Source organism: Zea mays, chromosome 5 (assembly GCF_902167145.1).
Source record: "Zea mays cultivar B73 chromosome 5, Zm-B73-REFERENCE-NAM-5.0, whole genome shotgun sequence".
Lineage (NCBI taxonomy): Eukaryota > Viridiplantae > Streptophyta > Magnoliopsida > Poales > Poaceae > Zea > Zea mays.
Window position 1 is genome coordinate 194,692,897 of NC_050100.1, and position 16,469 is coordinate 194,709,365.

The 16,469-nt window shown below is 44.2% G+C and overlaps 2 protein-coding genes and 1 pseudogene across 2 annotated transcripts; 2 read left to right on the forward strand and 1 right to left on the reverse strand.

The window, feature by feature from the left end:
* Positions 1-1,635: 1,635 nt before the first annotated feature.
* LOC100502182 (ATP-dependent zinc metalloprotease FTSH 7 chloroplastic) lies at positions 1,636-8,591 on the forward strand. Its single transcript, NM_001196659.1, has 13 exons — positions 1,636-2,641; positions 4,147-4,212; positions 4,308-4,442; positions 4,533-4,598; positions 4,682-4,867; positions 4,947-5,033; positions 5,292-5,405; positions 5,483-5,607; positions 5,684-5,792; positions 7,129-7,254; positions 7,334-7,654; positions 7,746-7,869; positions 7,975-8,591. Exons 1-13 carry the CDS (start codon positions 1,796-1,798, stop codon positions 8,097-8,099), a joined length of 2,430 nt encoding a protein of 809 aa, NP_001183588.1. The 5' UTR covers positions 1,636-1,795; the 3' UTR covers positions 8,100-8,591.
* Positions 8,592-10,459: 1,868 nt separating this feature from the next.
* On the reverse strand, positions 10,460-11,303 carry LOC103627487 (cytochrome b5). Its single transcript, NM_001301606.1, has 3 exons — positions 11,146-11,303; positions 10,998-11,064; positions 10,460-10,880 (listed from the first exon to the last, which is right to left on the reverse strand). Exons 1-3 carry the CDS (start codon positions 11,227-11,229, stop codon positions 10,612-10,614), a joined length of 420 nt encoding a protein of 139 aa, NP_001288535.1. The 5' UTR covers positions 11,230-11,303; the 3' UTR covers positions 10,460-10,611.
* A 2,585-nt stretch (positions 11,304-13,888) lies between these two features.
* LOC103628778 (uncharacterized) lies at positions 13,889-14,527 on the forward strand (annotated as a pseudogene).
* The last annotated feature ends 1,942 nt before the right edge of the window (positions 14,528-16,469 follow it).

Below are 16,469 nucleotides of genomic sequence, written 5' to 3' on the forward strand. Positions count from 1 at the left end.
AAATATTCATTTTTTCATTCTAACTTAGTTATATCTTACTTCTCACAAGAACTCGCGAAATACTTTTTCGAGTAGATTCTAGTCTAAAGTTTATAAAACAGTTGGATTGGTTCAGAGTGGTTCAACTTGCGCACGTAGCTGTTGAACCGGCCTGCACCAGTCGAACTGTGTATGTAACAATCTTTCGAAGTTTGTTGTGAAATTTTTTCAAATTAGCCTATTCACCCCCTTTAGGCTACTTTCAAAACAACATATTTTAGAACACATAAGGTTGTCACTTAATTATCAAAACCAAACTAGGACTTTCACTTACCACAAAACATAGCACAACGATTGAACGATCTGGTGGCCTTTGACTAACTGCTATGGTGGTTTTGTTCATACAATCAAACCAATATTGGTACCATATAATCCATTACATATCGTGTCTTCATAGTTTGACCTCTGTTTTCATTTTTTTCAATGATATATCCTTAATAACTATTAACGATATGCCAATATCTTCTCCCTCACGCAAGAGCTTGCATTGAGATGAAATTCTATAGCTCTTGTTCCCATTTTTGTTTACCAATATGTGCGCTTTTTTTCTTGTATTGTAGATGTGACATTAGTTCCACTTTATCATTAGTAAAACTTAACAAGCTCGTCAAACTCATTAATCACTAGAAGGATACCCACGAGTTGTTGTAGGACTATTGTAGAAATAAATCTGTTGCATATACGAGTCAAATCATCTACATGTTATTGCATCCATTCTTATCAATATTTGGTTGCATTAAGTGGTTGGAAGAGTTGAGATAGAACTTATAATGAAAAATATATTTATAAGAGACATATGTACATTTAATCATCTTATCATTCTACCACCAAAATAGAAATTAGATGTACTTTAACAACAAATATAAATAATAGAAGATTCACGTAACTCCAAGAGACCAAGACAGTCATAATAAATAGATATAGTATGATTATGAAAAAGAAAATCTAAAACTGGTTTACTATATTTTTTGTTCTATATCAGTTTTGCTACAAAATTTCCGCGATTAGCTAAAATTTATCTTTCTAATTGCAAAAAATCTGGCTCCGACAACAACAAAGTGGGCCACCGATCCAACGTGAAGAGAGAAGAGAGGTGTAGGCTAGGCCAACGGTAAACAATTTAAACAATCCACAGCCAAAATAAATTCACACGTTTCGTTCCAGGATCGGAATTAAACCAATCATTTTTTGTCGGCTAGAGAAGATACTCCCAAGTTCCGTAGGCGTAGTTCATTCTTTCTGTGGACATCATAAGCTCGACGCCCTGCGCCATCCGACGCGCCAAATATCTCGAATGCCCACCTTCTGACAGACACTCCTCCTCTCATTGACATCTTCTCACTGACATCTCAGTGGGGCATGCATAGTCCGTCCCCAGCAATCCTTTACCCGGGCGCCGCGGCGCCGTGCAATTATCTCAAAAACCAAACGGATGAGCTCCACCCGACGGTCGCCCAAGCTGAAATCAGCAATAAGCAGTCACTGACGATGGGCCTAAGGCCTTGTGTCCCAGCTTGACGGCGTGACAGGCAGCAAACGGCCGCCCCCTTCTCCTTCCCTCCACCCCTCTTCGTCTCGTCTCGGCCTCTTTCCTTCCTCTGTTCCTCATCTTCGTCTCGGCCTCACCCCCGACGACCCCGCACCGATCCCTCCACGCGCTCGCGCGCAGCACGGGCGGAGTTGGGCGAACTCCGTGCTCGTTCAACCCGTACTCTAGTACCTCCAGGGTTCGGGTCGGGTCTGCCTTCCTCTTCGTATGGCTTCCGCCGCCGCGGAAACCCTCGCCTCGTTCCCAATCGCATCCCCGTCCCGCTCGCTCCTACGCCCCTTCCCCAGGCGACCAGCCGGCGCTAGGACAGGCGCACCGTCGATCCGGATATCCGCCGTGCCGCCGCGGGGCCTCGGGCTCGCGCTCGTACACCGCCGCTGCCCGCCAGCGGCGCGCGCGAATGTTGAGCGCGACGGCGACGGCGCCTCCGGGAACGGCGAGCCGTCGTCCTCGTCTGGGGATGGCGACCGCGACGCGGCTGCGGAGTCGGGGGGCGATAGCACCAGCACGAGCACCACGAGCACGGCCGCGACACCGCCGCCGCCCTCGTCGAAGAGGAACGAAAATAAGTGGCGGCGGAGGCTGACTAAGGGAGGCGGCGTGGGGCGGTGGCTATGGGAGCCCATAGTCCAGGGACGGGAGATGGGCTTCCTCCTGCTCCAGCTGGGCTTCGCCATATTTGCGCTACGCATGCTTCGCCCAGAGATCGCGTTGCCCGGTTCAGAGCCCCGCCCACAGACGACGTACGTCAGTGTACCATACAGCGACTTCCTGGCCAGCATAAACAAGGACCAGGTGAAGAAGGTTGAGGTGGACGGGGTGCATATCATGTTCCGACTCCGCCCAGAGGTGGAGTCCCAGGTCCGTGTTGAGCAGACACCGACACAGCGCGGAGCAGATTATGTCATTGATAATGCTGGAGTTTCAAGGAGAATTGTGTTCACGACGACTCGTCCAGTGGACATAAAGACACCATACGAGAAGATGGTGGAAAACATGGTTGAATTTGGGTCACCGGACAAGAGGTCTGGCGGCATGCTCAATTCTGCCCTGGTAAGGCACTCATGCCGAAAGATATTTCTGATGCAAATGCAATGTTCGTGGCTTCAAATTAATGTAGTAATAGTACCAATCACACAAGTTTAGGAATTTTAAAATTTGTATCTAAGCATGTAAAATGACAGTTGGAAAGTCAGAGATGTTCTGAGCATTGAAACTGACAGGGCAAATATTTCATAATGATATTGACGAGCGAACCCAGTAGGTTCACTTTGTGTGAGCATTGTATATGTACAGTGTGAGGCAGAATATTGCATAGTATATGTTGAAACGCTTGCTCTACAATGTTATATTTGTACTCACTAGAAATAGAGAATTCAAGTGTTTCTAACAGATGCAACATGACATGACCATATGGTCTGCTCTGTTTTGTTGCTAGGTCACTCAGGAAACAACATGTTTAGTTGACTAAACTGTTGTAACTAATGCTTCAGCAATATGATATGATCCAGAGTTTGGATTGTAGATAAAGTTATGATTCATAATCCTTGCACTTGCATATGTTAAAGTCAGATCTTGCTAATACATAAAGCGCTCTAGAAAAATGTAGCACACTTTTTTATTTTGATTCTCTTTTGTATTAGCATACATGCCTCGACAGTTATTTTGTTGATTCGTCTGTAACACATGTTTAGGTTTCTAATATGCATGACTCATGCAAGCATTTCTTTATACACAAAGCACTAAGGCTTATACACCAGATTCAAACTAGAAGCAATGAAGCACATCTTTGATCATTAAGTCTTGTATCTATTTTACCATGTTCCATCCTCATTGTGAACCCATCTTTGCTCCTGTTGAGCGACTAGATTATCCTATATTCGGTAGTCCTGCACCACGTTTTTGGGCAGCCAGTTAAAAATGTATGGACATTAGAGGAAAGCTCACTTGTGGAGTAAATTCAATACTACAGTAACACATGGATGGTAGTTTTAACATTTACATGATCCTTGGAATTAAAAAGCAGAAAGAAGTTTGGAGTTTGATTGGTACGTGCTTAAAAAACAGGAAACTGAACTCCAGTTCTGATATTTGGGCTACAAACAAAAATGTATGGGTCTTTGACCTAATATGGGACTGTGGAAAGTGTTTTGGGGAATTGAATGAGAATTTGGTTAACATGAAAATTAGGTAACCGGACTCTCAATCTGGTTTTGAAACATGCAAACGAACTGCAAGAACTCTTCTTGAACCTAACATCAGAACATGGGATCTAAATTGCATGTGTAAACGGGATTTTGGTTCACGTGTGACATTAAGAAACTGAACTCCCAGAGCCGACAAAATTAGTGTATTATGTTTTCTGTAACCTTGTATAGGAGATGGGATCCTAATTGAGGATTGTAAATAGGAATTTAACAGGACTGAAAAGTCCATCTCTATGGGCACATAGTTTTTTTTTCATACATGCTTGCATTTATATATATGTGATTGTATTCTTTACATACAGACCCTCTTCAGTTGGTTCCTTTCAGTCTAACTGCCCTTACATTTTGCAGGTAGGTCTTATCTATGTTGTATTGATTGCGGTAGTTTTGCAGCGCCTGCCAATAAGCTTTTCTCAGGTACTGATGCATGACCTCAATCAATTGGCAAGCATGTACTCTTCGTCTGAAGTTGCATTACATTTGTATATATCTAATTTCTTATGCAAACTCAGCAATCACCCGGTCAGTTGAGGAATAGGAAGAATTCTAATTCCGGCGGAGCAAAAGTTTCTGAAAGTTCGGATATAGTTACATTTGCTGATGTGGCTGGAGTAGATGAGGCAAAAGAAGAGCTTGAAGAAATTGTGGTATGGTCGTATGGATCCTACAGTTTGACAGTAGCACTTGCAGCAATCAAATAAGGGAAATAAGCTGGTCCATACATATTTTTTGTTCAGGAGTTCTTAAGGAACCCAGAAAGATATATTCGTCTCGGTGCTCGCCCTCCTCGTGGTGTCTTATTGGTTGGTTCTGCAAATGCTTTTAGTAATGGAAACTACTGCTTGACAATTGTGTTTGTTACCATAATGTAATTCTTTCTCTACAGGTGGGTCTTCCAGGGACTGGAAAGACACTTCTTGCAAAAGCCGTAGCAGGAGAAGCAGAAGTCCCATTCATAAGTTGCTCTGCTAGTGAATTTGTTGAGCTATATGTAGGCATGGGAGCAGCTCGAGTACGTGACCTATTTGCTAAGGCCAAAAAGGAATCGCCATCGATTATTTTTATCGATGAGGTAACCTACAATCAATTATATTTAGCTTCATGTATTGAATTGTATGCTTAACCCTGTTCCGTCTGTCTTGTCTTTGTAGATTGATGCCGTTGCAAAAAGCCGTGATAGTCGATATCGCATTGTCAGTAATGATGAACGTGAGCAGACATTAAACCAATTGCTCACGGTAGGACAGTGCCCTTTCTTATTTCTTGAGCATTCACCAAATTAGCTTCATCGCAAGTTGGGACCCAATTAAAGCTTATACTTGTATTTTTATTGGCTGATAATTGATTTTTTGCTCTTGGTAAAACTTAAAAGGGGTTTGAGCCACACTCTACTTCACTACTAAGGATACTGCTTTATCATGCAATATTTGTTTTTGAGAAAGGGCGGAAATGGTATTATTATTGGTTTAGCTGCCTTGATTTTGGGTTCTCCCCAGGAAATGGATGGCTTTGATACCAACTCGGCTGTCATTGTATTGGGGGCAACAAATCGAGCTGATGTTTTGGATCCTGCCCTTAGGCGCCCTGGGAGATTTGACCGTGTGGTTATGGTTAGTTTGCCTTCTTAACAAGATATGCTCCTATTGTGTTCAGCTTTTCTCAGATGTCATTAATGTCTACATGACAGGTTGAAGCTCCTGATAGGTTTGGAAGAGAATCAATTCTAAAAGTTCATGTGAAAAGAAGAGAGCTTCCACTGAGTAAAGATGTAGATCTAGCCAATATTGCTGCAATGACAACTGGTTTTACTGGGTAAAATTTATTTTATCAATTTCTTGACCTTGTAGAGATTTCAAATTGACATGTCAAAAAAACTTATACTGTACAGAGCAGACCTTGCAAACTTGGTAAACGAAGCTGCTCTGTTGGCTGGGCGATTAAATAAAGAAATAGTGGAAAAGGTTGACTTCATCCGTGCGGTTGAGCGATCTATAGCAGTATGTTGTTTCTCCTTTTCGTTTTTGGTTTTCAATTGTGTTGTTTCTACCTAGAGGACTTGTACTATGAAATTTGAAATTGCGAGAGTTCTCAGAACTTAGTTCGTAACTGTAGCCACTAGAAAACATAGAACATATGATCATACCTTCGGGGTTAGAAGGAGATGCCATGGAGTTGGAGTCCTGTGAACTGGGTGCGTTGGTGTGATGAACACAACGACAGTAGCCTTCCCTTCACCTGCCGCGTAGATATTAGATCTGATCCCGTGAGGGTGTGCGGCAAAAGGGATACAACAAAACGTTGGTTTATGTACTTGCCCCTTGCTTATTTTTATACACGGCGTGAAAGGAGGCCACAACCAACAGGTTGTTACGCCCCTAATCACAACACAAGTGTGGTGTCCGACTTGGTCCCCTGACCGAGTCGGATCAGATCAACTCAACATTCTATCCCTTAATCTCATACTTACCTGTGCTTAACTGCTTATACTTAGAACTTAATTTCTTAACTAAATTCCTTGACTTGTAATTTCTACTCCTTAATGGATTAGTACACTGGGACCAAAGCGTTATAGTAACTAGTCATGTGCTAGTGAACTCAATCACTATAGTACACTTTATATCTCAAAGCAGAGAACTTATTCAAACTGTCTCCACCAGGTACCATAAACCGTCCATACCATATATTTAGAGAAGATTCCTCTCCTCTATACACTCCAACAGTGTCCTCTAAAGCTTTCTCAAAATATAGATGATATTCCTCCATCCTCTCTGTATATAGAGATTATCTCTTCTCTCCTCTATTCATTTTAATACTTTAAACAACAGATTAACCAAAACTAAAATATGTATAAGACATTTGAGGGTATGACTAATACGTGCAACCAAAAAATTAGAGCAAAATATGTCTCTAATATGTGTATTTAACGTATAGAGGACGAGATAAAGAGGACGCTGTTAGAGAGTATGAGATATAGAGGAGGAAATCTTTTAGAGGTGTTTGTAAAGGGATATAGATGATATTGTTGGAGATAGTCTTACATTTAAGCATAAGATATAGTTTTCTTGTTTCCTTATTTATATGTTTACTCAACAATGCCATGCACGGAGTTTGCAACATCTTTACCATTTGTAAAATAACATTTCATGCCTTTTTTTTTCTTTGTTGTTGTCAGTACTACAAGTTAGATATACACTATGTCTAGATGCATGATAAAAACGATGTATCTAGAAAAATAAAAAAAACTTATAATTTAGAACAGAGGGAATATATGTTACTCATGATAGTTCTTCATGCTATTGTGCTGGAAGCTAATTGTGAACGTTATATTATCAGGGGATAGAGAAAAAGCATGCAAAATTGAAGGGTAATGAAAAAGCTGTTGTTGCGCGGCATGAAGTAGGTCATGCACTCGTGGGAACTGCTGTAGCAAACCTCCTTCCTGGACAGCCACGTGTGGAGGTTTGAACTTAAGCAATTACTGATAGAACAATCTGATAAAAAAGGATCTAATTTGGCTTTTTAATGTTGAATTTAACAGAAATTGAGTATATTGCCAAGATCTGGAGGTGCATTAGGCTTCACGTACACCCCTCCCGTCACAGAGGATAGATATTTACTCTTTGTTGATGAACTACGTGGCCGTTTAGTAACACTACTGGGTGGGAGGGCAGCAGAGGAAGTTGTTTTAGCAGGACGGGTTTCGACTGGTGCACTTGATGACATAAGACGTGCTACTGACATGGCCTACAAAGCTGTAGCAGAATACGGTCTTAGTCAGCGCATCGGGCCAATATCACTTGCTACACTGTCAAATGGTGGTTTAGATGACTCTGGTGGCTCTCCATGGGGAAAGGACCAGGTTTGCCTCGAAACTTTTCCTACACCTTCAAGAACTATTAAGTAAGTTGTCATCTGCAAGCACTAAGCTCAAACTTGGAACCTAATGGCAGGGACATCTAGTTGATCTCGTTCAGAGGGAAGTAAAAGCGCTTTTACAGTCGTCACTGGAAGTAGCTCTTTCAGTTATTCGTGCTAATCCTGCAGTTTTGGAAGGCCTCGGAGCATACTTAGAAGGTGATCAGCCCAATGATCTTGATGCCTTATGATATGGTTCTGCTATATGCCATAAAAGTTATTTCATGTGTGGTGTGTAACTTCTCGTTGTCATGCATTTTTCAGAGAAAGAAAAGGTTGAAGGCGAGGAGCTTCAAGAGTGGCTAAAATCGGTTGTTGCATCAAAAGAGTTGACCTCTTTTATCAGAGGACAGCAAGAGCAAGTTCTTCAGCTGGAAGCAGGCTCCTAGCGTCAGGAGTATGCACCGGGCTCTTAAAATTAATTACTTAACAAAAGTGACTCAGCAATTAGAACATACAATATGAGACACAAGGTATGCAATGGAAACCTTCATATACTGGGAAGAGACCTGTGGCCATGTGTGGTGGGTTGTATGAACCCCCACCCATTCATGCTAAGACAAACCGGGTCTGCTAAGACAAACTGGTCGGATGCCCACCCTTTGTTCGGTGAATCATGAGATCGAGCCCTATACGAGAATTCAGGAAAAAAAAAGAAAATCTACATGCCCGAGTGACCATGTAAATATCTATCATTGCAGTTCCTGAACCCTTGACTACAAAAAAAGAAATCCAGAGATGATTCATATTGAGCTGTAACATTGTACGATCAACCTCAGGAATATTGTAAGTGATTCAGCTTCACATGTTGTTCCATAGATTAGGTCGGTGTTACACATGTAAAAGATTCTTTTTTGGCAATATATTCTTGTACTCACCCTATTGGAAGTTGTTTTCCTCTATATACCATCCTAGAAATGATCAATAGGATAATGCTTATACGGACTATGGTTCCTGTATTGAGAATTGTTCTTCAGAAATCAGAATAGTGATCGCTTTTTGAAAGAATAAAAATGCGAGTCCTGGATAGGGATGGCAATGGGTCCCGATTCCCCGCGGGGAATTTCTCCGGGGGCGAGGATGGAGAAATTTCTTCCTCCACGGGTATGTAAACAGGGGAAATTTTTCTCCCACGGGTAAACGGGGATGGAGACGGGTGGACGGGGAAGCATTCCCTATCCTCGTTCTCCATGAGGATCCATTAAACCTACACGTCACGATGTTTTCATGTATTAGTTAATGATAAAAGTAAATAATTATCTTATCAAGAGATCACTTATTGTTAGGCCTGCAAACGGGGTAGGTGTAGGTCGGTATTTTAGGTGGGTTTAAGAAATGATTTTGTTTTGGTGGGTTGTGATGGGTTTTAATTGTGAATGGGTTGGGTTGGTGGGTTTATTTTGTATTGTGGGTCGAAATGGTTAATACCCATGAGTGTAGATGAGTTTGCATAGGCATGGGCTTTCATGGGTCTTCACCCATCCGTAGACCGTAAGACTGTATTCGAGTCGACTTCCAACTTAGTCCCAAATCCCAACGTACCCAACTCAACCTTAACTCTCTAAGTCTTCACCCGTGTACCGGCGGTCCCATCCTGCTTTCTGCCCTGGCGGCCGGCACTCCCCTCTCCCTAAGTCTTCGCCTCGACGGACGGAGCTCCCCTGACCCCTGCTGACACCCGACGCTAATTATACACTTTCACACTTAGACGGCGACGCCCCTGTCTCCTGTCCCCTGGCACACGCTCTTGCATACGAAGCGAACACACTGTCGCCCTAGGGACCGTTCACACATGGTTCTTTTCTTTTCACTTACAGGGAGATTTAGACGTCGTTCGGTGGGCTTCTGATGCTATCTAGATGTGCCCTTCCATTTGTTGCTAGCTTCAAGCTTGATCAGAGACTCTTTTCACAGCTGCTAGTTTATGTTTGTTGCCAAAAAGATAATTGTTCACTAATGATCTTTAACAGATGTTTTTTGTTATTCTCTCGAGACCTAAATGTTCATCGACCAAACTTGTTTTGTATCAGCGTATAATATTATTGTCACTGTTTTTGTATGTCGTGGACTATGTTTTTGTATGTCATTGAAACTATCTATAAAATTGTCACCGTGTATCAGTGTATGTGTATGCAGTTGACTTGATGTGATACAATAAGCTGAACCCACGGGGTTTCCATGGGTTTCCACCCATTTACGGGTTAGTTTGGGTCAATAATATTATTGGATGGGTTGAGTTTAATTTTCTTCTTATATTTTTGGATGGGTGTGGGATGGATATCAAAGTTATTAGATTTAGATATTGGTAGGCGTGGGTTTTGGATTTTTTGCCATTAGCAGAATATGTTTATTTTGATGTACACATAATGATTTTTTACATCTAACAATACTTAGAAGTGAAAATGTTTTGTATTAATAATAAATAATGTATGTCCTAATTATAATTTAAACGGTGAAGGGATCCTGTCAGGGATTTATCCTACGGGAAATGGGGATGAAGAAGAAATGTTTCTCATAAACGTTCATGGGGATCCCCACGGTTGAAAATTTGACGTCGTGGGAACGGATATGAGGAGCTATTCCTACACAGGAAATTCACCATTGCCATCTCTGGTCGTGGAGTGCTTGTTTGTGAAGCAGGAGCGGCCTACGAAGCTTCCTGTGGAAAGTAGTGCTCGAAGTGTTTTGATTTTTAGTGCAACCAGCGTAAAAGTCCTTCCTATGCACCCAAACGGTTGACAAAAAGAACTTTGCCAGGAAGAAAATGTAACCATTATTACGAAAGTAACGAAACCACGAGTAGTTAATTTTGCCAGGAAGAAAATGTAATTCAGATGCTTCCAAAGAGGCCGCACGGCCGCGACTCAGCGGAATCAACGATGGTATCTATCTGTATCTTGTCTACTCCGCCTTGGCCCTGGCATAGTTCTGCTGCAGCGCGAAGGCCAGCGCCAGCAGCAGGACGGGCGCGGCGAGCTGCAGGAGCGTGGCCCAAGCGCCGGCGCTCGTCGCGGCCTTCTCGGACGACCTGGCGTCGTCCTTGGTGACGACGCAGGCGGGCTTGGCCGGGAAGGTAGCCGCGTCGACCTTGCCGATGCAGTACTGGGGCATGAGCTCCTTGGCGGAGGCGCTGTGGCCGATGTCCTCGAAGTCCGCGGTGGCGTCCTTGCCTGCGCACGCACGACGAAGACGAAGACGAAGACGGCGGCGGTGAGTCGTGGACATATCATCAGTAAGCGCTACCAACTCACCACCACCCTTCTGGAGTCTGAGACTACTTTACTTACCGACGGACGCCAGCAGGACCTCGTCGCCGCCGGGGTGCTCCTCCATGAACGGCGTGACGTCGTACACCTGAGCAGAGCAGAATCAGCGAGGCCGGGGGCGTCAAACACGGTCGGAGTCGATCGTCGGCCGGTGACGAAATATACGTACCTTGCCGGCGATGATGAGCCAGCAGTCCTTGCGGTCGCTGTGCTTCCTCACCTCCTCGAACGAGTAAACCTTCCCTCCCGCCATATGGTGGTTGGCGGCCTCCCCGATCGAGATGAGGATTGAACAAGACCACCACCAGATGAAGAAATTACTTACTTCCTTTTGTGATTATGGGTGGAGTATATATATAGTGAGCGAGGACCCCGAGCTATACCACCGTTTGGCCGGCCGATCCCGTGTGCTGGAGGAGTCATCTCACGTGTGTTGGGTCGGTGTTGACCTGGACCTGGCGCTGTCGCAGGTCTCGGTTTCCACTACGTGTCATGACATTTCGGGGTTGAGTTGAGGACGTGAGATTGTTTGTTGACCGATCATCGCGTGACGTAGTGCCGTGACTAAGGGCCTGTTTGTTTATCCCTATGGATTATATAATCTGGATTATTTTTGGAGGATTATATAATCTGGATTATATAATCTGGATTATATAATCTGAGTAGTCCTGTTTGTTTACCCAGATTATTTGAGTTGTTAATAGGATTCTTTTGTATGAGGAAGACAAGAATACCCTCTATATTTGTACTAGGTTGAAACTCATATATATATAAAAAATAATTCAATTGACATTGGCAAATATTGCATTAGCAATATTATCACGGAAGGCATTCATGTCACCTTCTTCATCCCCAAATTGACTAGTACTAGGCGCAAAAACGATTCGGTGGATTATAATGGCAATGGTGGGTAATTTCTAGGAAACTTGAAAGGGTAGTGGGGAAGTGGGAAAAAATAATCTGAAATAAGCACCTCCTCACTTGCTTATGGATTATCATAATCCAAGGGATTAGATTATATAATCTGGGCAAATAAGCTGGACTGTTTGTTTGCCTTTTAGGATTATTTAATCCAGATTATATAATCTGGGGGTAAACAAACAGGCCCTAAGGTGACTCCCGGGCCCGGCCCGGGCGGCTTTGGGACCGACCTCGGCCCAGTCCCACTAGCGGTCTTCGTCTCGTCTGGCACGAGATGTCTCCACGGACAAGCACGGAACGGACAACGACGACCAAGGCTAACAGGAGTACAGGACGGCACCGTCCGTCGTCTCTCAAGTCTGTAACGCACACGCGCGCCGAGCGTAAGCGAAGGCGGAGCGAATAAGGCAATGGTGGTGGTGGCGGTGGTGGTGGACGGCAGGGGCACGCGCGCGCCGCCAGCCACGCGAGAACCAGCGCTACCCTGTTGTAGCACGGAAATGCTGGGCAATGCAAAAGGCGCGTAGCACGGCGCCGCGAAACCAGGGGCCAGAGCGCGGCTTACCAAAAACTTGTATAGTAAATATTATTAGAGCATATCCAAGAGTCCAGAAAACGACTCCTCAAAATCAGTCTTAAGGGACATTTAAATAATTAGTGGTATAGATTTTAATCTTTTTTCAGATCCCTTAAAGCGGTATATTGTTTCTGGGGAGCTCAAAAAATTCCTTATTTGTAGCTACAACTGAGTAAGTTTAAAGTCATGCAAAAGTTGGGAGCACTTTAAATAAACTGTTGGAGACACATTTTTGTGTTTTTTCTAAAAAAACTGGATTTAGAGGAGACTTTGGGGAGCTCTTGGAAGTTGGAGATGCTCTTAGAGGCTATTGTGTTGTTGCCCTCACTTTGATTTCTAACTGTGATTTTACCTCTACTTTTCAAACTTTGTAATTTTGCCTCCACTTTTCTATGATGAAGCTAAAAAGTTACCTCTAGTTTGGCATCCCAAAAAACCAGAAAGAATTTGAGGGAATAAGAAGAGATTTTAGTCTCTTCAATCTCCTTCGGTTTTCTGGCTCCTAAACTAGTCCTAATTTTTTATTGTGCCATGTGCAGCATAGACTACTACATCTGAAAATGTATCGTAACATGTTGCGCCTGTTTGGTTCAGCTTTTTTCTGACCAGATTTTCTGAAAATCTGGCCGTGGGGAGAATTTGAGTATCATTACGATTACGTGTGGAGGAAGATAAAGTTGTTCATAGGGCTCAGAATCTAGAAAGTGACAAATTCCTACTATTACGTGTGGAGGAAGATAAAGTCATGCAAAAGTTGGAAGTGTTTTAAAGAAACTGTAGGAGACATATTTTTGTGTTTTCCAAAAAACTGGATTTAGAGGAGACTTCTGGGGAGCTCTTGGAGATGCTCTTAGAGGCTATTGTGTTGTTGCCCTCACTTTGATTTCTAACTGTGATTTTACCTCTACTTTTCAAACTTTGTAATTTTACCTCCACTTTTCTATGATGAAGCTAAAAAGTTATCTCTAGTTTGACAGCCCAAAAAACCAGAAAGGATTTGAGGGAATAAGAAGTGATTTTTGTTTCTTCAATCTCCTTCGGTTTTCTGGCTCCTAAACTAGCCCTAATTTTTTATTGTGCCATGTGCAGCGTAGACTAGTAGACTACTACATCTGAAAATGTATCGTAACATGTTATCTGCTCGTCAGTTGTTTTGGGATGAATGGGTTCGTTGTAAACTTGGGTAACCGTCCTGCCTCCCTCTAGCTAGGAGGCCTAAGGCCTTGTTCGTTTCTGTCGGATTGGTGGGTCGGAACGATTCTTGACCGGATTGCTTCTCTAATTTACATAAACTTTGATTAGCTAGAACAATTCCGGGTGCAATCCGACGGAAACGAACAAGGCCTAAGTTGTTTTGGGTAACTTCGGTAGCTAGCCCTAAGTTGTTTTGGTTACCCAGTGTTGATGGTGCTGCATGCAGGTTCCAAATTTGAAACTGACAGGTCCTAGCCTTGCTGTTCTGCTGGTGGATCCTTTGACTATTGAGGCTGATCTGAAAGTTAAAGGTCGTACTGAATCCGACGATAAACACTTGAGCTTTCTACCAGTGCCATTCTTGAACATGATCCCGCTCGAGTCATGCCTGCGTACAAGAGATTTCACCTGCAAGCTGATCAGCACACTGAGGTTTGCTCTCGCCATTGTTGTTTTCTCAGTGGAGGCTACAGTTAGTGTGCGAGTTCGTGGTGGGTCATGGCCTGATGGTCTTCGTGGTGGGTCTTGCTTGATTCTGGGGACGATGAACTGCCTACTCCCTTCGTTTTTTTATTAGTAGCTGGATAGTGCAATTTTACACTATCCAGCGACTAATAAAAAGAAACGGATGGAGTATTTCTGATGATGGCACTATCACACTTGGTCGTCTGAGTTGCATCTGTTGAAGTGAGTGGGGAGCTGAACGTTTCTATCAAAAGGCATGGCAAGGTGGTGAAGTCTTTACACACTGAGAGAGGTGTTTCAAACCTAAAGAGGCAGGTTGGAGTTATGGCAGTCTTGACGCTGCAAAATGGATGTATCTGTGGCCTGGTCGTTTCTTTCATCTTACGGTGTGTAGCGTGCGGGCGTGAAAAGGAAGCTTTGTAAGAGTCGGTGTTAGCCGTGGTTGTTGCTTCGATTAATCACTACAGTAAAAACAAACACCTCCGACAGCCGCGCAGGAAACCGCCGGAGATAACCTTATGTCCGAACGACTGAGCTGGCCGTCGGACATAACACCCTATGTCCGACGGCTGTCAGAGGGCCGTCGGACATAAGGTTATCTCCGACGGCCCGTACTACAGTCGTCGGAGATAAAGCGATTTAACCGCGCGCGGCCAGGGAACACCCTTTCATTTTCCATCTTTCCAGCGCCACCGTCGTCCCGTCCCCGAGCTTCGGCCGCCGTGCTGCCAGCCCCGCCCGCCGCCGCGCTACCCGCCGCACTGCTGCCCCGCTCGCCGCGCAGTCGTCCCCGTCACCGCCGTGCTGCCTCGTCGCTGCCGATCGCAGCCCCGCTCACGCCGGAGCCCCGCTCGCCCCGCCCCGCACTCTCAAGTGAGTAGTTTAAGTATTATTTTGTATATGTTAATATTGTTTTATAGTTGCAATTTTTGTTGTTAAATAATTAGTATGTTAAATATTGTTTAATTTATTGTGTGCGATGACCGAAATTTGATTATGTAATTAATTTAGTTTGTTTTTGTTTACTTAGTGGTGCTTAGATAATTAAAACAGAGTCTAGCCGGAGGAGGTGGCGATGGATATGAGTGATAATGATGTAAAACACTTGTTGCAACCTTTCATGTGAAAGACTATCCGTCGAACAATGTTCATTTTGGATTTTGGACAACTATGTTGATGTAAACACTTGTTGCAACCATTTGGAACTATATGTCGTTATGTTAAATTTGTGAATGTGAATACTTATGTGAGTATATTTGTGAATGTGTATACTTATGTGAGTATATTTGTGATTGTGAATTTGTATATGTGTATGAAATCTGTTTTGTATTTGCAAATGTCAGATTTTTTAAAATTCAGAATTTTGTGCAATTTCTGGAATATGTTATGTCCGACGGCCTAGTATAAGCCGTCGGACATAAGGTATATGTTATGTCCGACGGCTTATGCAACCGTCGGAGATAGGCTTGTTATGTCCGACGGCCTACGTCGGGCCGTCGGACATAACAGCAGTGGGCTCCACAGGCGACGGTTAAAACGGTTGCCACGCCTTACCTCCGATGGTCGGATGGGACCGTCGGAGATAGCTTATGTCCGACGGCGGCCGTCGGACATAACGCTATTTCCGACGCCTTACCCCCGACGGCTTAAAACCGTCGGAGATAGGTTAATGCCGTCAGACATAACCTATCTCCGACGGTCCAAAGCTTATGTCCGACGGCTAAGTTCTTCCGTTTACTGTACTGATTCTCTAGCATGTAATGATAAGTTCACATTGGGATATGCTTGCTGTTTTGCTGGTGGCCGTTTTCTATTTATTTTTCTTGATCCTCTAGCATGTAATAGAGTATCCTCCAAGTAGAATGAGTTTTTTCCTTGATCTCCCTGCATAAAGCCCAAGTTGCTCATTGTTGCTTGTCGGCGTTTCGAGACCGGGGGGTCCCTAAGCCGACGAGTGAATGTCGCCGCGTGCCCCAGCCCAGATGGGTCGACGCGAGGCCAGGCGCGAAGGGGGGAAGTGAGGTGGCCGGAGACAGGCGTGAGAGAGGTGGAAATCCCGCGGCCTTCGTGTTCGTCCCGCGCCCAGATCGGATGCGCTTGCAGTAGGGGGTTACAAGCGTCCACGCGGGAGAGGGAGCGAGCGGCTTCAAGCGAGCGCCTGTCTCGTCCTCGTCCCCGCGCGGCCAACCCTCTCTAAGAGGGCCCTGGTCCTTCCTTTTATAGGCGTAAGGAGAGGATTCAGGTGTACAATGGGGGGTATAGCAGAGTGCTACGTGTCTAGCGGAGGAGAGCTAGCGCCCTAAGTACATGCCGTCATGGCAGCCGGAGAGATTTTG